Here is a 25,600-nt window from a genome sequence, read left to right on the forward strand (position 1 = left end):
TGACTAATTTGAACAGCCTCCAGATCAAACAGAGCATCTTCAGTATCTCAGTAGTGATAATTTACCACTGAGTAACACCAGAAAAAAATACCCTTGTTGTAATATAGTTACATAGCCTGTTACACCCATAAACTGAGTATGTACACACTTTTCATGTCTCCTTTCGACAGCAAAGAAATTTTACATTCAGGTGTCTCTGCATATCAACTTTAATATGCAGAAAAAATGGGACTTCGTTGTACAAATACTTTACCCTTACATTACCACAGTTTTGAGGATTCAGGAATGAGTGTGATAAAATGCAAACATATGGAAAAGTTGAGCAATGACAACATATATACTGCCTTTATTAATGTTATGTTAATATTATGTAGGATAACGCCAAGAAAAGAACTATAAATATAATTATAAATAAAAAGGAAGAAGAATTTAATCAGAATAGACAAAGGAAGTTTCAAATCAAATCAGGAAGTTTATATTGGTGCCTTTCATGTCACATTCGAGAGTATATTCGTGTATCAAGTGACAGTTTCTATAGCTACTTTAGAAGTGAATGAGAGTTCACTGAACATAATTTAAGTATATAGTGAGACAATTTAGCCAAGAAAATCAGTTATTACTCTGTGAAACTATTACAGGGTTTTCTTTGGTGAGAGAGTGTGGCTTGCCCAGGATCACCCATTGAGTTTCCATGCCAAGTGATGATTTGAATCCTTGTCTCCAGATTCATAGTCCAGCGCTCAAAACACTAAACCACCTTGGTTCAGCTATTTATGTGCACTATAAATATAACTATTTATTTGTCCATATTGTTGCTCTTAGGAAAATAGCCAAGTTAGTACAGGTTAGTTGAGAATGCACATATGGATCTAACAAAAGAAAGGAATTCAGATAAGAGCGATAATATGTCCCCATTCCTTCTCTCTGGCAACTTTTTAAATACCATTTCCTTACCTTGCCCTTTTTGTCTTTTGTTCCTGAACTGGTTGGTCGGGATTCAATAGATGAGATGAGTTTAGGGGTGGAAGCTGGTACTGAGGACACAATGGGACTGGAAGTTTTTTTCAAAGGGATAGAACTAACTGAGGAATTTCGTTTAGGGGTAATGGAGGGTTTGTCTTTCAGGGTTTTGACACAGGAAGGTATGGATGTCTTTAAAACAAGTAAACAAAACACAATTAAACCAAAGATCAACATGAGAAAGAAAAATAATAAAAATAATGCAAACAAAGATGAGGATTAAAGAAAAGTGGGATTCCCTAATTGGTCTAAACATGATAAAGGAAAGTTAGAACCTAATGGCCTTGTTCTTTTGAACTGTACTGATATAAAGTGGAATGGTAAAACCTCATGCCCAACACCTTCCTCTTATTAGGATTAAAATCTCGGAGTGATGCAAAATACGTCAAATACACATTTAAAAGTAAAGATGCTTTCTGATATCAGATGTATTTTCTCCAAGGGGCTGGTTGGCCCCATGAAGTCATAAAGTAAATTCTGGTAGAGATCACAACAGCTACTCAAACCCTTTTTATCTTGAAATAAAAAACCTAGAAAAATATCCACAGGCCTTTGTTATTTATTCTTTTGCTCCTATAGGAACAGCTGGTGACATCCATGTCTGAAATTTTTTTCATTAAAAGTAACTGCTAACTTCAAAAGCACAGTATCTTCCAATAGTCCACCACAATATATCATTGATATAGTAAGGTGAGTTCTTGAACAACTACTGAGTCACAAACAGGCAGAGATATGAGGAGCAGATCAATTCGAAAAAAAATTGCTATCTGGTTAAGAGTTGTATTTCAGAAGAAGCCACAGAAATAGCACTGGAAAAAAAATCCTTCGATACTAGTGGAATACAAAACTCTGGCCCTTTCAACCATGTCCTTTGTACAAGAAAGGATTCCTTCTCTTTGAGTTTCCTATGAGTGCATGATTCAATCTGATATTACCCTCTCTTTAGACATAAATCACTCTTTATGAACTCCAGATTATAATGTTTGCTGTTAGCCACCTTGAGTCTCTTATACTGGGGGAAAGACAAGATAAAAATAAATAAATAACAACGATGTAAAATGGGCTGGAAGGTTCAAATAATTACATTTACTAATTTTGTACAGGAAAAAAATAATAATACTGGGGCTGACACAAGGGCTTTCACTCACAATATTCTAAACGTTGTTGAGATTTCCTCTAGGAAGTGAGGCTAAATATATTTTAAAATGGCACATCTTTAGAAATGCAACCCCAGTCACAAAAAGTTAACCAAAGCAGAAGATTTTCTAAAGAAAGTCAAATTCAAATGAAGTTTACAAAAGGAGTTGTCAAGTTCTAAAACAGAGTGTTGTCTTTGTTAAGACATAGAGGAAAATATGGTGTCTAGCGTATATTGGGGACACTATTTATTTTAAAGATTTTATTGAGTTCACACATTGATGGGCTTTGACAGAGAAAACAGAAGAAAAATGTCCAATACTATCCAATAATTCAAAAGCCTTGTTTCAAGGAGAGTCGGGTTTTTTGAACTCCTAAACTGTACTAAAAGGTTTCTAAACAACAAACAGCTTGTTCCCCAAAGAATCAAAATGTTTGAATACAGAGGAGGAAGTATATACTTATATCTGTGTTCCTATATTTGGTCTGCTTACCTTTGGCTTCAGTTCTTCATTTCCAGTCCCATTTTTGTTATCCATACGAGCTGATGAGAAAGGGAAAGGATAGTTACACTGTGGTTTTCTGGATGGGTTTTTTAAGTTCTGGAAATGGCAAACTGTCTAGGATGCTTCCAGATGAGATCACATCTAGCATTCATTGCCCATTAAAAAGTTTTATGCAAATTCTCTGATTCTTTCCTTTATCGGTTTTTATTTTTTTATTAATGACAAGGAGGTGGGGATAAATAAGTGATGGGGAAAAGATGAAACTGTTACCAATGGAGACAATGTCACCTGGGCCCCCTTCCCATAAAGTTTCTCTTTAAGGCGGAATAAAAACCTTCATCTGGGAGCAGCCTTATTCTCTGTCATATCACATGCAGCTCTCCCTTGCGCTTGTGTGAGCACCTTAATAGGACAAACCTACTTTTCCTAGAACTATATTTCCACTTTGTAAAATTGCTCCCACTCTTTCGAGCCAAGCTGTAATGCAAATAATAATAATAAGCATGTTGTACCCAAGCCATCTTAAGGGGGAAGGAAGTATCCAAAAAAATACAGCCAGCTGTAGTGCGAAAAACAAAATACTGTGTGTTTCCACCCAACTGGTACTATTTCTGGCAGCTCCTCCAAGTGTTTTGTTTGAACCTCTGTTTGTAGTGTGATGTCAGGAACTGGTAGTGGCAAGACCAATGTGGCCTTTAACTACTGGAGTAACAAATCCTTTTCACTGCTCCTTGGGATTTCTAAAAATGAGTTGAGCAAGAACTTCAGTGCTCTGGCAGACTTCATTTAATTCCCTAGAAAAGGAGCAAAGCAAGTATATGGCTTTCCATCTCATTCTGAATGAAATATTTTGTACATTCCCAAAACGAAGAGTTTTGCAGATTGCATAGCTGAATTGGGCAAAAAAGAACAAAGAATATGAAGTATATAAAGGTCTTCAAAAGCAGACATCCTCCTACAGAAGGTCACTTTGCCTCCTTTTGGCCAGATCCGTTATCACAATATGTATAATTTTGTTCTAAAAACAAGCAAAATTGCAGAGATTTTACTCTTCTTTTAGAACCTCTTTTTTATCTATCACATTTCTTGCTGCTAAAAGTATTTTAAGTAATACAGACGATATAGAACAATCTCAATTTTCTATAAAGTTTGTGGTTGGGCAACTTTAAAGGCAGAAAGGTCAATTTTTTGCCAAATACACTCTCCTATGAGCCATTCTCACCACAAAATTGGTTGACACAAAGGTGAGACGGCTATTTGTGTTTTTAACTTGCATTCTAATTTCACAATTTGGTGGGTTGGAGATAATTTCTTTGCATTTTGCCTGCAAAAGTGGATTTTTTTGCCATTTTGGGGACAACTTCCATTTGATAGACTGTCATTTTTCAGTACAGGCAGTTGTAAGGAATGGTCAAAACTGTAGTCGGGTAAATATAAATACTCCACATTACATTAAAAGATATCATAGTGATACCAGCAAATCCCACTATTACTGAATCATCACAAAATCTGCTTCCTTAGAACACTGTGAATGTCACACAACAGAGAAAATGATCCTTGTGCTCTTTACTACAGAAGCAATCCATATCAGCTTAGGTGCTTTAAGTCCCATTTACTTCATAAATCCTTTATGATTAGGGTTGCAACTTGTCCTTCATTCTAAAGGATGCCCCTTATATGAGAATAGGAAACTGGTCCCATAAAAGACTGGCAGATGTTGTTTATTTTAAATAAACCAGAAAATGGGTAGATTTGGATAAGAAAATGAAAAATCACATTTTCACATTGTGAAGTTCCCAGATTTTTTATTATATTTTACACTTTAACAAGGGAAATAAGTGACACTTTTAAAAATGTAAAGGGATCTTGATTCATCTTAGAGGGAATCATCTAAAAGACATTAAAACCTGAATTCACCCTGAGTTGACTCCAGGCTGTCTTGACATTTCTCATTTTCAGTGAGTATCACTGCTGAAACTGGATTAATCTGGTGTGCCTGTGTCTGCACAGGAGGATTTTTACACAGAAGTTCAAATTAAGTGTCAATATCGTTCAACACACCTGGGCTCACTCTACAATAAAGGACACAACATTTGCACATTCAAGAAAAAATGAGAACAAAAATTTCAACAAACAGGTAAATGGGAAAAGCATGGGGTTTGGCATGAGTCAGAAGGAGGTTTATCTCTTGAAGAAATTGCACTTCCATGGAGTTACATTGTTCCACAGGAAAAACGTAAACTGGATAGTCCATTTCATAAAAGTCATAGCTGCTTATCTGTAGCAAGTGCACTGTGACATTATTTGCAGTCATTCATTAAAGACAACCTTTCAGGATATTCTTGTGGTTCAAGTACAATGAGGTTCTTTCCTCATCTTGATATTTTTCATACATTGCAAGCCAGTTGCAAGCCAGTTGCAAGCAAAAGCAAAAATTTTTCACTTAGCTTCCTCTAGACCAGGGGTCCCCAAAGTACGGCCCGCGGGCCACATGCGGCCCACCGGAGCCATTTATCCGGCCCCCGGAGGCAGTGGCTCCCTCCTCCTCCACCAAGCAAGGTGCATGTAGCGTGAAGGAGAAGGGGGAAAAGGCGCACGCCTTTCTTGTCTCCCTCCCCCCACGGGCACCTTTCCTGCCACTGCCGCTGAGGAAGGGCCGCAAGGGGCGAAGAAAAGGTGTGCGCCTTTTCTCCCTCGTCCCAAGGGCAGCTTTCCCATTGCCGCCGCTGAGGAAGGCAGAGGGAAAGGTGCGCGCGGGGTGAGGGAGGAGAGAAAGGCGCACGCCTTTTCCTCGCCCCGCGTGCACCTTTCCCGCTGCTGCTGTCGAAGAAGGGCCACGCGGGGCAAGGAAAAGGCGTGCGCCTTTCTTCCCTCACCCCACACACAGCTTTCCCGTCATCACTGCCGAGGAAGGCAGTGGGAAAGGTGCATGCAGGGTGAGGGAGGAGAGAAAGGTGCATGCCTTTTCCTCGCCCCCCGCACACTTTTCCCGCTGCAGCTGCTGATAAAGGTGCACACGAGGCAAGGAAAAGGCGTGCGCCTGTCCTCCATCGCCCAGCCAGCAGCTTTCCCATTGCCGCCAAGGAAGGCGAGCATGGGGCGAGGGAGGATGGAAAGCTGCGTGCCTTTCCTGCCTCCTCGCTCGCCTTGCACGGTTCTTTCCCGCCTACTCCCTCACCTGGTGTGTGCCTTCCTCAGCGATGGAGGAGGGGAAACAATAATGGAGGCATGCCTATGGTAAAAGGAAGAGGCCTCCCGTCTTATCTTGCCAAACAGACTCCCTCCTCTGCAGCCCTGTCTGGATTTATTTTTCTTGAAGATTAGCAATCTCTTCCAACCCTGATTATTACAGTATTGTTTTTCTTGTTGTTTTTGTTGTTGGTCAGGGGTGCTTTATGTTTTGGTTCACAAAGGCAGAAGAGGGTTGGACTATATGGCCCAAGGGGTATCTTCCAACCATTTTTATTATGGTGGTGGTATTATTATTATTATTATTATTATTATTGGGTGTCTATCTGTCAGGGGTGCTTTGATTATGTTTTGGTGCACAAAAGCAGAAGGGGGTTGGAGTAGATGGCCCAAGGGGTCTCTTCCAACCCTATTTATTATTTTGATGATGATGATGATGATGATGATTAACATTGAGGCTGTATTTGTCCCCCCCCTTTTTTTTTTACTTCAAATTAAGATATGTGCAGTGTACATAGGAATTTGTTCATAGTTTTTAAAAAAACTATAATCCGGCCCACCAACGGTCTGAGGGACTGTGAATTGGCCCCCTGTTTAAAAAGTTTGGGGACCCCTGCTCTAGACAATGCCATTTTTTTTACTTATTTACATTTTGCTATGTAGGTCTTCCGAAGGCAGAAAGTCAAAATATACATCTGAAAAACAAACATCTATAGAGGAATATGTGGGTACTGGGAGCAACTGCACAGATTATCATTTGAAAAACAACAGCTATGACAATTGTTCATTTGTTCTATATGCAGTGTGAATGCTATGCAATCTCACATGGGAGGGGAGGGATACCAAACTGGTTTAGCTGAAGAAATCTGTGAGCGATTTTGAACGAAGCAACTTACAGGATTGTCCATGCTACTACTGCAGCCTGCTTTATAGCACTAAATTTTGAAGAACAGTTCCTCTTTGTAACTGTCCCTACAGCAGTACTGTCCAAGACATCCCCAAAATTCTATATATTATTTAAAAATAAGTAAATCTACCATTTTCATCTCCAAGAAGTATTGTTTTATAGACCTAATGGGTCTCCCACATTCAAGACCAATCCATCCCAAAATATGATAAAGAGCAATACTATAGTTAGCTAATAACCATACACTGATGCTGAGAAAATCCATTGTCCCTCTAAGTACTATGAGGATTACAACTAGAATGAGAGGAAATAGAAGAGTTGGTGACAGATCATGTCATAATGCCTGCTCATCAGGTCTCTGGAGTTCAGTCTTTGAATCCTGATATCTGATTCTTTGACTAAGATTTATAGGCTAGTGTTTTCTAGGAGCTGAGGCCTAAATCCAGATTTCATATAATCAAAGCATTCTGTCTACCAGTTCTTTCATTAACTGTATTTGTTTCATTAACTGTATTTGTTTCATATCTCCAAGAATTTCAGAGTATCCCATGAACTATTATGTGCATTCATCTAAGCCAGCATACTGTTCTGTCAAACTTCATAGTATCATAGCTTCCTTGACTAAATCTGGGCATTATTGTAGTTGTGTACCTTCAAGCCATGTCCAACTTATTACGCCAATTCGCAAATATGTATATGTGTGTGTGAAAGAAATCCCTTGATAGAAAACCTTTGCAAAAGTTGGTTTGCAAAGGGAACTCTGCAGAGGAGCTCAGCTCTGCAGAGAGGCAGGGCCACGCCTAAAACAATGTATCGTTTTGAGAGCAGGTGGCTCAGAATGACAGTTGGGATTTGAGCTTGCTAGAGAGAGCACTGGGAAGAAAGGCTCTCTAGCTACTATGCTGTATATATTGATGCTGATTGATTAGGTTATTGATCTTATGCAACTACATGGACATTGTATGATTGCAGAACTGTTTTGTATTTCAACTCTACAAGCAAGGGTAAAGTTTCCTTTGTTCTTTTAAATTCCTCTGCCTGGTCTGAGTTTCTTTGCACATGGTGTTATCTGGGTGCTACTGATTCCGCTGCATACTCTCACCTGGCAACACAACTTATGTTGACTCTAACATGAACCTATCGTGAGATTTCCTTGGCAGAATTTGCTCACAGAGGGCTTGACTTTGCCTTCTTCTGAGACTGAAAGAATGTGACTTGCCCATATCACTCTTTGCGTTTCCATGGCCAAGCAAGGATTTGAACTCCAATCACAGTCCAATGCTCAAACCACTACACCAGACTGGCTCCCCTATGTAAGCATACCCTAGCAAAATCAATTAGGACAGTTTGCCTCCTCCTCAATATGACATCCTTTCAAATATTTAAACACAGCTATCAAGTCCACTCCTAACCTTCTTTTTGCTAAACTAAACAGATTCAGCTCCCTAAGTCATTCTTCATAGGACTTGGACTTGGCAGACTTTTCTGCCATTTTGCTCAACCTTCTCTGGACATGTTCCAGCTTGCCAATATTGTTCTTGAATTGTAGTGCCCAGAACTGGATGAAGTGTTATTCCAGGTGATGTCTGACCAAAGCAGAATAGATTGGTACTTTTATTCATTTATTTTAGAAGATGACATATAAATATCATTTTGGTTTCTTCTAAGCTTCAGGTATCTTCTTATGGGTAAGATTCAAACACCTCTTGGACTCCTTCTTGCTCTGATGCTGACAGAATGGCCATTTCCTCTGATTTAGTCAGAGGTATAAATGCTAAAGAAGTTCTCAATAAAGGGTTCTAGCTTTAAAATGTTCCAGAAGAAATGAATTGATAGGTGAAAACTGACAGTGACTTCTCTCATATGAGTTCTTTGAGATGCTCAGAATTTTAAGTTGTCACAAACTCTCTTTGTAAAATATGGACACTTCTGGCATGCTTCATCAGCATTCCCTCTCTAGAACACATGATCATGTCCAACAGACAATGGGATCTTTCTTCCCAAGATATCTTGCTTTAACCAGGCTTTCATGCATTTATGATTAGAAGTATTCACTAGCAGCACAGCTGAATCCATGGAGCACTTAAAACTGTACGTGTATGTGCCTTCAAGTAACATGTCAATTTATGATGACCTCATGAATTTCACAGGATTTTCTTAGGCAAGAAATATTCAGATGTGATTTGTCAGTTCCTTCCTGAAATATAGGTTTAAACACCTTGGATTACTTGGTGATCTCCTATGAAAGTAGTAACCAAGGCCGACTCTGCTTAGCTTCCAAGGTCAGACAGGATCTGGCTCCTTTAGAGCATTTAGAAGTACCCAACTAAAATCATGAAGCAAAATAAAAAGATGAGAAGATATATCTAAGAAAAAATTAACTATTATAGATTCTCACTCGTTTGTCAGAAATGCATAATGTCATGAATAATTTGAATAGAGGGAAGAGTAAGTGGTTTGTACTTTACAAAGCCAGCAAAATATAAAGCTCTGCCAATACACTCTGTCAATAGGAAGGGTCAGTATAGCTGGTAGTTTCCCACCTGCTCCAGAGAACATTCTGAGATCATGCTGGATGTCATTTTGGTAGAGGAGCTCTGTCTGCACATTCTTTCGGTGAATGCGGAAATAGCCTCTGCAAGTGTATATCTCCATACACAAATGTTTGAACAATACATCTACCAGCATAATAAGGAATTATGCTGATATGACATCCTGAGAGAATTCTAACCCATTTTTGCTATGTGTCAAAGCTTCATTACTGTAATTTATTTTATTTATTATTTCATTATTTTAAGACCCCACATACAATACAAGGCATAGTCTAAAACGAGGTAGGGCACCTCTCATCTGAAATACGGTATTTCCAAATCCTAAACTGTCCACATGGGTGGCTCAGACAGTAACACGTTTGCTTCCTGATGGTCACATATACAAAAACATTGTTTCATGCAAAAACAATTTAAAACATAGATTATAACATTACTTTCAGGGTATGTGTACAAGGTGCTTATTGAACAAAAATGAATTTCATGTTTAGAATTGGGTCCCATCTCCAAGATATTTTGTCATATGTGTCTATGTAAATGTTGGTATTTCAAAATAAAAACAAGGATAAATCCCACGCTATACAGTTTGGGGATGGAGAATGGTCAAGAAGAGAAGCAGCATACATGCAAGAAAACCATGCAGCTAATGCTTGAACCCACTCTCAACATCTAAATGAAGAAGTAGCGAAAGCAGCACCACATGAGCTTTTTTTTCCTTCTCAGTTTATCAGTTGAAGCAGAAAGCAGTAGGATTCAGGGAGAGTTGCGTAAGCTCATCTAATGTTTTAGCAGCAGTTTTGCCTTCTTTAAGCAAGAGAGCTGATTCCCACGCACGCACCTTTCAGAAGTGGCAGTCGACTGCCCTGTTTCTCTGATATACCACTTGCAGTTTTCTTTCCAGAAGCACTTTCCAAATCTGAGATCTGCATGGTATCCATTGGCTCCCCTTCCAAAGATATGTTCTCTGATAGCTTGCCTACTTCTACCATAGGTTCCAAGCATTTACTTTCCTTCTGGACATTAGCTTCAACTTCAACCCGGTAAAATAACTCAGTAGGGTCCTTTTCTGAAATGGCACTCCTTTCTTCTGGTATGAATGGCTCTTTCTCATCCACAATATCCTGTTGAGCTGCTTCATCAATGTCCCTGTCTTCATCCTTTCCCTGCCCAAAGACATCTTCTTTCAAAACACCTCTGAAGTAGAGGGAGCCATCAGCTGTTGAAAAATATGCTTTGTGAGCATCCCCTGATTACTAAAGTAAACAGGGAATATCTCCTGGTAATGTCATTTCTCTTTTTTTAGATACCTCACCTGTTGTACAAAATCCTGCACCCACATTTAAGATGCTGGAAGCATATAGACTCCACTGAACACTTTGCCAATAAGGCCACATAAATTCATTATGAATTCTGAAGACAGCCTCCTCAGCTACACAGAACCCTCTGTACCCATCTGGCATTTTTTCCATGGCAGCTATGGAAGACTGTTCTTTTAGCTTTGTCTACAGAGTTTTCACGACCAAGTAAGGAAAACACTGCTTTTATATCTCCAGTCTGTGAATGTTCCAAAGAGGAAAAGTCAAGTGACATCTCAGGGCTGCTATGGTCTGCTTTAGATATTGTATAAGCTCCCAGGAAATCTAAATTTCTGACAATATGTTTCTGAATCTTTCATTTCAATCTTCCCTACAGTAATGGGATGTTCAGCTCCTTTGGATTTAATAAGAAGCATATTAAGGATGGCAGTAAATGAATATGTATACATCAATATGAAACTAGTTTTGGAATGCTTACAAAACATGTGTGAGAGAATTATTAAAAAAGCAAAAAGTAGTAGTACAGCACCAGTTGCTGGAAAAAAATCCAAATTTGATGTTCCCAAATGCACTTCTCAAGACACTGGAACACAGACTCAAGGATTTGTCTTATCACAAGGTACATCAAGTGTTACAGAGTAACAAAGACCAAAGTATTCATAAAGTCAATGCCCTTTGATTACTACTAATATATATCTATATAAAGCACATGTACGGTTACAATCTTATCAGATAGGCAAACTGACTTGGGGTGCTGGAACAGAATGTCTCTGGTAGTGAGAGCTAACAGAAGATATTCTGGGATAAACAAAATGCTTATGAATATCTAAAATGAAACTATAAAGAACAGGAATTAAAAATGGGACATTCATATCAGTCTGGGTACATCCTCAATTTGATATGGACAGGTGACTTTTCCTTATTTTATGTTCTTTTTATCATGGCAATTTTATTTTTTGCTGATATTCTTGCCACGAACTACCCACTGTTCTTAATTTAGGGTATTTTTATATTTTCACATTAGCTATTTAAACTATTGATCTCTAAAAGCCTTTAGTAAATGCTATCCTTATTTGGATTTGTCTATGGCTTTACCTTTTCTGCTATGCCTGAATAGTATAGAAACTCAGTATAGAGCAGTAGTTCTCAACCTTTTTTGACTAGGGCCCACTTGACCAGGGCCCACTTTGACCAGGTACTACTATGACCAGGGACCACTTTGACCAGGGACCACTCTCCAACATTAGTACCAAAAGAGTTAAAAATCAGTTTTTGGTCAACTTTAGGTTCGGTTTGGTTATTTGGGGTGCTGATTCAGAAAATTGCATTGGATAGACCATGCCAGTTCTAGTCTCTGATACAGAACATATGCCATCCAATAGTCACCATCTGCTCTCACACAGAAAACCATATTTAATAATCTAGAGCTGATGTGGTCTATCCAATGCAATGGTCTGCAGAAAGGAGCAGAAATAAAATAAAATAAATAAATAAAGAGGAAGGAGGTTGGTGGACCAGATTTTCATTCTTGCAGCCCACTGCCCACAGATTGAAAACCACTGGTATAGAGAATTAGGTGGTTCAATTAAATTGCAGTGATCAAAGGACTCTTTAGTAGAAGCCAGCAGGAAATAAAGGCACCCATTTGTTGGCAGTACTAAAGACTACTGGAGGGGAGACTTGGCTAGCTGGTTTCCTCCCCTCCCCTCCATCTTACAGAGTAGGCTATGGCCCCTACTGTCACATTTCCAGAATTCTCCTCCAGAAAAGAGAGAACATATGAGCCCTAGGTTCACTTGCTCTTTGTTTCCACTATAATAGACCATAGCTTCAGTGTTGAGTGTTAAGTTTCTGCAATCACATTTCTAACTAAGAGTTTCATAATGACCCCAATATTATTTTCATATTAACCATGCTGCAGCACACAGGATTGAAGAAGATAAAACTGCCTTAAAATTCAAGAGGTAGAAAAATGTAGCTGCTCTCTTAAAAAATGAAAATGTTGGAGGAGTCAACAAATGGTTAGTACATATGACTGCTCATATTTGGGAGTTGTACTGGAACACATAAAATGTTACCCAGATCTGATGAAAACTTCCATTCTTACCCAGTTCAATTGTACTGCAGAATGTACCATTTTTACCATCTGCAAATCAGGAACTGTGCTTACCTTGAGCATCCCCTGCAGCATGGTCCTCGTGGTTGGGAGTAGAGACTATGCCTGCTTCCTCAACTACATTTTTCCAAGGTGAGGATGGGAAAATGGTTTTAATATCAAATGGAACACAAAACAAATGTTTCTAATCTTTCTATAATTTTCCAAATGCTATATGAATAAATACATTCTAAGTACATATACTGCACACTTAATGATGGATGTATATCACTATACATTTATATACAATATTAAGTGTGTCAGGACATTAAATGATAGTGAGATTAAACAGTGATAAACACCCACACTGAAATGATCAGCAGCAAATTGCTCTTGAATCATATTCAGTTATGAAATATGTTAGACACACACAAAGGCATGTAGAAGTATTTCCTTTTTTCACATAAAACACATCAGCCAAAATGTTTTTTAACAAATGCAAGAAATTTCATCCCCCAAACCCAATATTTTGAGGAGTTGATTAAACCTCAACAAATCAATGAGCTCAGGTATGCCTAACACTTTGTTATATTCAGAGGGTTCACAAGAACACATTCCATTTAGATCTAAATTTTGGCTTAAAGCTGAGTGAGAAACACAAGGTAGCACAGTGGTGTTCCTCTTAACTAATTGTACTGGAGACAAATTAAGATAGTCATTTCCTCCCCCCCCCCCCCCCCCCCAATTTCACTTACTAGAATGTCTCTTTGTAGCCTTTACTGTACATAACCACCACTCGCCCTATAAGTTAGGATGATGATGTAGCTGACAACTGAGTATTACTTTAAGTAAGGTATAACTGACAATGCTCAGTTCTGATTTTTGACTTGAGGACTCTTGCTAGGAGTTGCTTACAATAAATTTGTACTGGCTTGAGGTGCTTCCAGATGAATGGCTCCTAGCATTATCAATCAAAAGACATTGATATTTCATCTTTCTCTCCTTTCTCTTTATGGATTGTTTTAAATGAGAGACAAGATGGAATAAATGCTGTGAAGATACTGAACATACAAATGGAAGAAAACGTCTTCTACCTCCTCCAAAAATATTTTGTGAATGGTGCAGGTTGATTTTACAATGAAATAATCTGGAATAACCCCCCTCATCACAAATATTTAATGGATCTGTTACTCCAATTGGGGAAAATGTATCTTTGAGTCAGGGATTTGACAAAAAATCATTACTGTTCCCTACAGACTGGATGCATTTTCCTTACTGGCCTGGAAATCTCCCAATTCCCAAACACCGTAATGTATGAGACCAACCAGAGTCTGAGGAAAGGGAAGATAAACAGTCTGAAGAAGATCTAAATTAAAGAAAACACTGAATTGGGGCTTGAAAGCTGTGTACATTCATCTATAAACATAAACATCTGATGGTTTTCCAACTCTGTGTAGGCCCAATGCTTCTGATATGCCCTGCTTTCATTTTTTCAAATGGAAAGACCAATTGCTTACCTATAATTGACATGTGAGTGATCTATGCAATTACATATATAGATTCTGCACTTGCACATAGGAACACCTCAAAAATCTAGATTCTTTGCGTCAAATCCATCAATTATTCACTCCCTTGGAAGTATAGTGTACAACTATTATTTGTAGATAAGACATCACACAGGACATGTGTCTGAAAGGCAGGTAAGTGCCTTCCACTCATTTCCTTTTGATCTCCAAGTCCTATCAGAGTCTACAGTGTGAAGTAGATCAGTCTGTATAATTGCACAGAAGAGTGCTTGAAGAAGCAGCTACAAATAAGCAACCTTTTTTTTTCTTTCAGGGTCTCAGAACAGCAATATGTCTGAGATGTTACCAAGTTCAACCACCTAGAAGTGGGCAAGCTTTGCAGGATGGCTTCCTACAAATTAAGACTGCATCTCCTCTGGCTGAACCAATATGATCAAAGGTCTAGAAACCAAATCTAATAAGGAATGGCTTAGAAAGCTGCGTACGTTTAGACTGGAAAAGACTGAGAGGTGACTTGATAGCTATCAAATGGATTCAAATTACAAGAAAAGAGATTACACCTAAACATTAGGAATAACTTTTTTTTAAGTAATGAGCTGTTCAACAGCAGAACAGAGTGACTTGCGGATTGGTGGACTCCCCATCTTAGGTCTTTAAACAGAGGTGGGAAGCTTTAGTTGTGTAATCCTACATGGTTCCTTCCAACTCTAAGTTTCTATGAAATAGACTTGCTGAAGGAAAAACAATGCAGGGAGAAGGCCCTTTAATTAGTGAAAGGGAGTGAAGTCTTGTCAACCAATTCCACAATTCAACAATATACGTTGTCTAATGAGGAAAAGCTTGAATAGATCCATTCAGAATTGAGGGCGGCGGCGTGATTTCACTGCTCTGAATAAGACTGGATACATTTCCCATAGGACAAAACAAATCTGCCCTTTTAATGTCCCTGATAGCATATGAAGAGCTGAAGAATAAATGATAATCTAAAAAGATGGTATGCTATTCTAACAGAATGCCAGAGCAAGATAGATTTATGTTTTCTAAAGTGTCCTCTTTATTTTCTATATTGTTCCTTCTTTGCCAAAATCTATCCCACAAGAATTTAACATGAAATTGTAACATGTTAGAAAATATTATATGTTTATAATATTATTTTGAAAATTCGCCAGAGGCATGTTCTGCATCCCTGGAATTAAGGTAAGAGACAAGCAATTTTTAATTCAAGAGGAAATCTGGGAGCAACTTCAGCATACAGACAATGGAGAACAATAATACTATGCTGCTATGGAAGCGTAAATAAGAAAGATCAGAGCTCTAAACGCACTGAATGGCTAGAAGATCAAGAAGGGTGAATCACAGATAGTTTTTGATTCAAAAGGATGCTCTGTTACACTCAGTTAAGACAAGCTCTACCAATAAGTGAGAGGACAAGTCAGGGGGTGAAAACTATTGAAACCAACAGAAAGGTGACAACCCAATAGATGGAAGAACGTGGAATCAAATAGTAGATGTGCCATGTAAAATTAGTCATCAAAGGTAGCTTGAGGCTGGCAATCTGAGAAGGGTGAAGATCAAGACCTACTGTAATGCTAGTTCAACAGATATTTGATGGAGTGGCAATCAATTTACTGCATAAGCAACTTAATACTTCCACTTGGCAGCAAAGTGCAAGGTTCTTGGAGCTATACATTACATCACAGATTGAAAAAGGAAGGGTAACTAAGGCCAAATCCCTCAAGCTACTGGATATGCTGTGTGGAGGCTGTGATGTAAAACAGCTTCCCGCTCCCTCATTCTTTGAGATACGGCCTTCCACAGAAGGATATGCCCCAAGCCAGATTATCCATTTGGTATATTGGAGAGACCAATTCAGATGATTAGTATGCAATCCATGTAATACATGGTAAAATACTAGGGAACTCCAGAAACCAAAGATAAAATTCTGTGTTTGTGAGAAGCAAGCTGGATTCCATACAAAAAGGTTGCTAGAATCCACACACCAAAATGGAAAGCATATGTTCAAGTTTAAGAGCAGTTTTGACTTTCTTTGCATTTTGAGACCAATGGAAGTCACAACTGGAAAAACCTCGCCTGGAGAAATAAGATCAGAACCATTATGTCAATCATGTCACAAAATATCTAGGTTCAGAAGAACTGAACAGATGGAGTTAAACAGAAAGATAAAATGTTTATTATTTTTCTTTTCCGAAGACTGAAACACATATTTACTGTTTTTCTTCAACTTTTTATAGTATTTTTGAAAATAGACTTCCCAGTGCATGTGAAGTGTGAGACCAGAACCATTGCTTCAGGTACATAACCAAAGCAGCACTGGATCATCTTGGTGGGGTGCATGAGGAGCTGAAGCAACATGGGAAATAATAATGACTGCCATGGTCATTCACCAAAGAACTGCATGACCCTGTTTTTCTGTGAATGACCAAGAATGGCCATATGGATCAGAGATTATCTGGTCATAGTGAAAAAAAACCTGGCTAAATAATTCCTACATGATATATAAATGTGAGTACTATTCATAGAAACTCATATTTGCTATGCTCATCATGAATCACTACCGACCTGTGGAAAAGGAGCCCTGATTAACTACTATCACCCCACCTTTTTGGTACTATATCTATCTCAGGAACCTCACCTGTGGTTCCCTCAAGTATCTCGGCATGCTGCCGAGCTGCAGTCCGATCCTCATGTGCTCTATCCTCCACTAGTGGAGCAGTGGCCTCTGAAACAAAGAAGCAAAGGGAGGCAACTTTCAACTATGAGCAATGCAAATCCACATTCTTTGGACATCACTTGCTTTAAGAGAAGGGAAGAATATCCTGCTGTAAGAGGCTGCAATGTAAAAGGAGCCATGCACCAGGCTTTCTCCAGACAAGCCAAGAATGGAGTTAGTTGGCAACCACATGCAAGTGTTAATTCAAGCCTAAAATATGGCTGGATATAAATAATTATTGCTCAAAACTATACAGATGAACTTACAGTTTGAACTTGAACCTTATATCCAAGCTTATACATATGCTATTACAAAAGTTAAAACATCTCTCTCTCTCTCCACTGTCAGATTAATTTCTTAGCATGTGAAGTTATCCAAATATTTTAACAGGTAGATTGATTATTAAGGACTCATCTTATGCTACTTGCAGACCAAGTACTTAAATCGAGCCCTGGGAAAATATGACACAGAAGCATAATATGCACATGTGCCAGAATTGTTGTCCATCTTCAGAGCAGAAGGTTGATCAATTGTTCTGAAGACAGAAATTAAGACAGGTTTCATCAGAAATAATATCAGCTGGTTTAGGGAGGTGAGTGCCATAAAGGCCTAGAAGTACTACTCTTGGCTACACACAATTCAGAATGTGCAACTGAATTGTGTAAATGTAAATGTAAATGGCAATAGACAAAACACAGACAGTCAATGAGACAGACAAAGCAAGGACACACATATAATATGGCTTCTGAATTTTGATCTCGACCTTTATAGCTAAAAAAAAGTATTTCTAGGTTCAAAAGAACTGAGTAGCTGGAACCTGAGTAGAGGGATCCTGTTACTAATTACCCTCCCCTCCAAAGATGGGACATAAATGCATTGTTTTTCTTCAGCTTATATTTTTAAAGTATTTTTGATTTTTCATTATTTAAGTAGTCTTCCCTATACAACTGATGTCAAAAACCTAAAATACCTAAGTGTCTCACAACATGTTCTTATTTGATCCACTTCCAAGGACACTGTTGCACACGGAATAGAGCTGGCTTCTGCTTTGTGTATTGCTCTCACTTGGTATTTTTACCAGAATTATTTGTAGTTGGTTGTCCAGAAAAATTTTTTAGAGAGTTCCTTACCTTATGACAAGAGTGACTCTTCAAAATGCCAGATTTTAGAAGATTTTGCTAACCAGGTTTCACAGATATCAGTGTATCAAAAATAAGATGTAACAGAACAATTGCTTCCACGCCAATAATGTTTTTACAATACATTTCCAGTTGTACTGTGGTTGTGTGAAACTGAATGGTCTAAAAATACTTGTTTTGGAGGACCTAGGGATTCCTAGAGTGGTAGCCTATCTATGAATTTGCTAAATGTTCCAACACAACTCACTAGTAACTTCCAGGGAAGTAGACTGTAAAAATGTTCAAAGGACCTAGCAAATTTCTAGAGACAATTTTTCTTCCAGGCAAAAGTTACTGAAACCATGGATATGAATTTCACAATTACAGAGGTATCTTTTGTATTTACCAAACAAGAGCACTTCCAGCCCAAACAGGAAAATAATTTAATGCTAACAACTCCAAAGGCACATTGAAATGATTATATTTGTTAGTCATAACTTACTTAATTTATTTCAATGGTTTTTATGAAGTAACTGCAAAATCACTAGGGGGACAAGCAATGATAGCACTAATAAACAATAACAAAATCCATTATCTTTGTACAGGCAGTCCCCAAATTACAAACATCCGACTTGCGAATGACTCATATTAAGAATGGGGGTGAGACTACAGGTGATGAGAGAAATCTATCCCTGGGAAAGGAAATTCACTCCTGAAAGAGCTATCATTGGAAAAAGGTGTCTCAACTGAAACTGAAACTTTATATATGTGTGTGTGTGTTGGAAATTTATTTTAAAATGTACCTGTTTCAACTTATAAACAAATTCAATTCAGGAACAAATCTACAGAACCTATCTTGTTCGTAACCTGGGGACTGCCTGTAGATTTGAGAGGTAAATTATAATGTGTTATTTCAGACTACTTCAAAGCAGTATATAATCTTAATTATGTAAGTAAACTTTTAAAATAGTCATTCAGCTCATCACTTCTAGATGACCCAGGAAGGAAAGCTTTATGAGTTGTGTTTTGGATTGTAAGTGACAGCTGTATTTCGTTTTTTGTAACTTATATGAGTTGACATATCACTTATTTTGAAGATTGCTTGCACTATAAATCTGTTATTCTGATGCCTTTCAGATGTTCACTGCTTAGATGATGTAGAATTGAAGTGACCAAAATAAGCTTCCATTTGACAATGACTGGAGGAAAACCTATACTGTAGATGAAACCTAAAATAATGTATCACTGCATTAATTTTCTATATTGGGCTGGAAAGGCTCTCTTAATGAACAGAAAATCTCTATTTAATAATTTTCTGAAGTCAGAGTCTGTTTTAATTATACTCAAGGAAATCCAGAGTTAAAAAGAGAATGCGAATATTTAACATACTATGACGGGCGTTGACCATAGAATAGCAAGGGATGGGGGGTGGGGTGTAGAGATTCCTAGAGAGAACATATTAATCAAATCAGTGGATAATTAAATCCACAAAAGTCAAACCTGCAAATATGGAGGGTTGACTGTACTACTAAAAGGTCTGGTGGTGTTTTTGGTGCACTTCTAACAGGCATGCAGTGCTGGCTGCTATAAATGTCAAAGAGAGAGAGCTCCCACCTTCCACAGTTGGGGTACTTTTAGCATCAGATGCATCAGACCCTGGTTCATCAGATCCATCATCAACTGGTATATGGAGGGGAGAGCCTGGAAATACACATATTCAGCACTCAGCGTAAGGAGCTTAGCTTTGGAATATTGGCCCATTGAATCAAAGGTCCTTTAATTTAAAGCCTGCTCACCCCCCTATTGCAAAGTGTAGGCATGCATATGTGATTACTGGTGGGCAGTAATGACAGATATTGGTAAGAATAGGCAGTGAGAGAAAGTGCCAGATACAAGGTTCAGTGGCATCAACAAAACAGCAAAGTTGAAGTGAGTAAAAGTAACTGATTCGCACAATGCATCTATCAACAATTTAAAAAAAGGAATGCAGTCAATAAGGAAGTACAAAAGTAAGACATGTCTCCCCGCACCCCCCATGACTGAGATCATTATGATTACATTTCAGAAAAGTTGCATGTGGCGCAAGGCTTACAAAAAAGTGCATTTCAGCACCCCATAGCACAACAGCAATTAATGCTTTTCATGGACAAAAGCAAACAAAAATATCGTAGTGACTCATGCAGTAAAGGTTCGGAAAAAGTGCTTCAATGTCAAGGCTGATCACTGTTGAGAAAGTAAGTAAAACTTCAACAAAGCAAGGAAGACAGAAGTCCATTTTTTGTAGTATGTCCAGAACCAGAAGAATCTACTGGCAGCCTAGCAATTATATGTAAAGCTCTGAGTGACAAAAAAAAAGTAGGGAGACGGTTGAGTTTGAATAGTGAAAGCATAAGGACACATAAATTCTTTTCAAGGCCTGACTGAGCCTTTTAAATTTTGTGAAGATGCAACAGACTTTTTTAAAAAGGGTGTTTGTAAAAAGTTCAAAAATGTGTGGAATTGAGTAACGTGGAAGGGGAGATATGGAAATTTTGGAGGACCTCTCTCATAATGCGTATTTGAGAGTATTTATTCTTTCCCTTTGACACCGACATGATAGGAAAAAGACACATGTGCAAGTTACATGATTTCCACAGGATTTTCTCCCCTTGATTATCAGTCAAGGATAAAAACCAAATGTTAGAAATGGCCAGGATCTACAGCTATGGGATGAATAGCAGAAACAGTCGGGCTGCTGTTGAAACTAAAAATTGTTCTACTTACCAAACTTCCAGGTGAGAGAGTAAGAGAAACTAATTTCCACAGAAATAAAATGAAAGTCGCTTGTCTATAAGAGTGGTTCTGAAAAGTCATATTAAACCAGTGATATACATGTATTTCATGTGGACCAGATTACATGAAATGGTTGGCAATGGAGATTCCCATCTAACCCTTCCGCTTGTTTGGATGGCAGGAATATTCCAAAGAAGCTTCTTGTTTTCTATGAAAATCCTGCAAAAGTATATTGTCATGAGGTTGAAAAAGAAGTCATCTTAGGTAGAAAAGACACATCACATCTAGGGACATCTTATCCTTGTGCCAGACCAGATACAGCTGATCTACTTAAAAGGCCCACAGTTCACTAGCTCTTCTCAATGTGGATTTAGTTACAAGGAAGGCAACATTTAGAAAGTCCAGAGATACGGGCATCAGAAGTTCAAACTGGGAAAGAAGTTCCAAGTTGTATGCATTGAGCTGAAGACTGATGTTGAAGACCACATAAAAATCTCTTCTGATAATAAGAGACACAGCTGTCTTAGATGGAACTAAAAATACAGTAATCACTACCAAACAGAACTGGACAGATGAAAAGAAGAAATGTTAGCATATGAGTAAAAGAAAGAAGGATAAAACATTGAAAACAGAATAGGATTTAAGATTGGAGACTTGGCTTTTTTACATATACTCAGAATCATTTCCATTTAAAAACATATGAGGACCTAGTAAGGTGTTTCCCAAGTGGCTCTAAAACTGGGATAATAATCTCAAAAGCTTCCTCCACTGTAGTATTTGCACTCCAATCAGAATGACAGGCAAATGAATGAAGTGTACTGATATGTTAACTCTGGACAGTGTTTGCTGCTGTAGTAAAAACAGATAATCAAGTCAGCCAAGGCAGATGGAGTAGTCTCAAACCTGCCGCTTGTATGGTAAAGGAGAGGCTCCCATCAATACTACTGAGCTCTTAGAGGTTCTGAAACAGCTTCTGTGCGGGCACAAAACTTCCATATGCGAATCACTAAGAACATAAAAAATACTCAGGGTTTTGCATTCTGTCTGTTCTTCTAAATTCATAAATGTGGCATTTGGGAGGAACAGTGAAGTGATACCAAATTATTTAGGGTGATTGGGAAAAGCCTAGATTAGAAAAAGCTTCAAAATCATCTCTCCAAACCAAGGGACAGAGAGACTGCATTAAAATGACAAAATAAAATTCAACCTGAGTAAGTGTAAAGTGATCTGCATTTGGGCAAAGAAAAATTAATTACTGAAAGGAATGAGCAGAAGGCTAGAGTTGAGCTCATGTTCCTATTGTGGCCTTTACACAGGCTAGCCATGTGGGAAACAGAATACTAGAATTGATAAGCCTTTGGTGTAATCCAGGTGGTTTTTCTTTAATTTTTATTCATGGAAGCCTGATCAAAGGAGGACTCATTTCCATGTGAGGCTCTTGGTAACTGAATGGACCTCTAGCTCAGTGTGGAAGAATATATACCATGCATGTGAAATGTCCCTTGAAAAACTATTCAAAATATTGGACTAAATGTATCACTGGTTTAATTTGGTGTAGAGCAATTTCACACTCCATATATCTTACAAAAATATTCTTATGCTGCTGAAAACAGGAAGATTACTCATGAAAGCAGGGATAAACAATATATCATGCATGCATTTTATATGTGTGTGTGTATGTGTGTGTGTATATATAAAACATGTGGTGTGTTTTGTATATCGATTAATAATTTATTGCAATACATAGATAATCAAATTCAACAATAACTACATTGAAGCTATTACATTATAGCAATATTTATTCTGAAAGCATAATTTGAGGGCTTGCTCCTTACAGTAAATGAGAGAAAAAGAAAAATGATTATCCTGAATGTATAGCCATAGTAATGAATAAGTTATTGGAAGACTGACCACCTCACTGCTTTGTAAAATCTTTGCAGGGTTTCCAATGAAGAATTTGCTGCAAAATCAAAAAGTGCCATTCTTCACATGACTTGTTCAGGAGTAGAATCAGACTTCTGGAAATGCAACTCTAATTGGAAACAAGGTGTATGGAAAGTATAATTCTTATTTAATTTTTTAAAATGTGTTTTTAAAGCAGTAATATAGCATTGCACACTTGACAGAAGGGACATGTTTCAGCACAGATCCTGGAAGTTGTCCATTACTACACTAAAACTTCTGGAACAATGCTACCAAAAAAAAACCTCACCCACAAACACATTAGAATCAGATATCACTTTAAAAGCCATGTTTGGAATAGCAATAAATATTGAGCTAGCCATTGATAGAATAATGAAGTACACTTCTTGCACCCTTCTGTTCATAGGCATTTCAAAAAATCTCTAGCACTTGACAACAACTTCCTCTTTATTTTGGGTTACTGAATTATTTGGGCAAATTATGGCTATGCTCTGTTTAGAATTGACTTGGAATTTCCCACTGACCTCTCCTGAATTTACCGTAATTCCAAGAATGCATAAAACCATTAAGGTGCATTAGAGAAAAATGTCTCAATCACCTTCACAAAGTAAACATATATTGTGTTTTAACTATGGAGTCCCCAGTGGAGCAGTGTGTTAAAGCACTGAGCTGCTGAACTTGCAGACTGAAAGGTTGCAGGTTCGAATCCGGGGAGCGGCGTGAGTGCCCACTGTTAGCTTCAGCTTGTGCCAACCTAGCAGTTCGAAAACATGCAAAATGTGAGTAGATCAATAGGTACCGCTCCGGTGGGAAGGTAACGGTGTTCCATGCAGTCATGTTGGCCACATGACCTTGGAGGTGTCTACGGACAACGCCAGTTCTTCGCCGGCAATGGAGATGAGCACCAACCCCCAGAGTCAGACACGACTGGACTTAACGTCAGGGGAAACCTTTACCTTTTTTAACTATGTTGTAACCCACCTCGAGCCACAATAAGAGGCTGGTAAGTATTAAAAGTTGTTGTTGGTGGTGGTGGTGGTGGTGGTGCTGTTGTTTTTGTTGTTTGAGGCCTCTATTACATAGATTACAGAGAATGCTAAGGAAAATGATGTTAAACACATAGGTGCACACTTAAAGAAGCAACACTTCACAACTGGGCTTTTTAAAATACTTCAAAGTTTCACAAAAATTACAGGAGCACTGTTAAAAAATTAAATAGGCTTCTGAATGCACATTTTTAACATATTGTTTGTAATTATAAAATCAAGCACTGCAAATAAACAAAGATAGTTGTGCTGGTTCAGAAGAAGAAGAAATACAGTATTGGCAATGTGTTTATTAGGAGTAACCAGAGCAACAAAAATACCTGGTAAATGAAATATATCTAAGAAAAACAAATGTCATTAATTTTAAATACACACACATAAATCACACATTAAGGACTTTACCTAATTTTAACACCAATCACAGAGCAATATAAGTAATATGTAAGCAAAAAGCCATTGTCCTTTTTTCCTAAAGATGCTCCTTCTTCTCATTTCTCCTAATAAAACTTGCAAACACTTTAAATGTAAGAGTCTACCTTGTTCAAAATTTGACTCAGTGTGAGAGATGATGAAGCAGCTGTTGAAAAGTGACAGCAAAAATTGTAGTTCAGTGGGTTCAGTTTTTTTATATGCAATAGATAGGCTAGAAGTTTAAGAATGCTTAAATCGTAACACACATACAGAGCCGGCCCTAGGTATTTTTCAAGTGTAGGCGAACAGAATTTTGGCGCCCCCCCAAAACCAATCACTGAAAAATAAATAATGTTGGATAATAATGTTGGATAATAAGGAGGGATTAAAGAAAAGCCTATTAAACATCAAATTACATTAAGATTTTACAAATTAAGCACCAAAACATCATGTTTTACAACAAATCAACAGAAAAAGCAGTCTTGACTGCACCCCTGTATGTTTTGCGCCCGAAGCGACCGCTTAATTCGCCTCATTGTTGGACCGGCTCTGCACACATAATACATTATTATTGCTTTTCTCAAAATGATTACGTATTTGGCCGCAGGTGTTGACAATACTCAATGTCAAATAAAAATCATTTGCTGTTTTATAACCAAATTGATTCTGCTGCATCAAGAAGAGAATCAGAAAGAGTACTGATATGAATAATCAATTGTCTGGATCACACATATCCCCAATTTGCTAAATCACACTGCCTTTGCCTCCTTCCCCTTAAAGCACAGTTCTCAGTTATGTCCAAACTGGTGAAGTACATTTAATGTCAATGTAATACCTAGGACTTTAAACCACTGTGGTTTAAAGGAATTTCCACATTTCAGATGACACTGAACTGCAGATTAACCAATCAGGATCAGTGTACCAAAGACAGTTAATATGGGATAGGAGGCACTGTGGGCCTGTTGCTTGTTCTGCAAAAAGGGAATGTTATGTCTGATCAAGGCCAGTAGGACACTGACGTAGCTTTAAAAACAAGTACTATTGAGACACTTCAGAGGCAAATGATTTCTACACTTCTTTTTACAACTAGCTACAGATTTTAATGAGGCTCCTCAAGAGCTAAACCACAATTATGAGTTATTCCTACAGCACAAAATATAAATTATCAGTCACTGGAATATATATTATATTCGTGATATGTCTACCAATCCAGTAATGAGAATCCATTTGGCATTTTGTTTCATTTGTTCTCCTTGAGCTAATTTGAATTGTCTTAGGCATGTGCATATTTTAACTATCTGCTTTCTCAGTTTATGCCATGAAGTAGACTGGGCCTCCGAAACCTCATGCTGCA

The 25,600-nt window shown here is 38.0% G+C and overlaps 1 protein-coding gene across 35 annotated transcripts in view; it reads right to left on the bottom strand.

Annotated features, from left to right (window-relative positions):
• Positions 1–25,600, bottom strand: part of mapt (microtubule associated protein tau) — a 104,654-nt gene that overhangs the window by 40,932 nt on the left and 38,122 nt on the right. For 18 of the 35 annotated variants that reach the window (XM_062983901.1, XM_062983892.1, XM_062983898.1 and 15 more), the window contains 5 exons: positions 19,709–19,795; positions 16,894–16,985; positions 12,795–12,852; positions 10,147–10,524; positions 2,652–2,701 (listed from right to left, as the gene is read on the bottom strand). In XM_062983901.1, coding sequence (XP_062839971.1) covers positions 2,652–2,701; positions 10,147–10,524; positions 12,795–12,852; positions 16,894–16,985; positions 19,709–19,795 — 665 coding nt within the window. The remainder of the gene's footprint in view (positions 1–2,651; positions 2,702–10,146; positions 10,525–12,794; positions 12,853–16,893; positions 16,986–19,708; positions 19,796–25,600) is intronic. The other 17 variants (XM_062983905.1, XM_062983903.1, XM_062983896.1 and 14 more) reach the window with 6 other exon arrangements.

This window comes from Anolis carolinensis, chromosome 6 (assembly GCF_035594765.1).
Source record: "Anolis carolinensis isolate JA03-04 chromosome 6, rAnoCar3.1.pri, whole genome shotgun sequence".
NCBI lineage: Eukaryota > Metazoa > Chordata > Lepidosauria > Squamata > Dactyloidae > Anolis > Anolis carolinensis.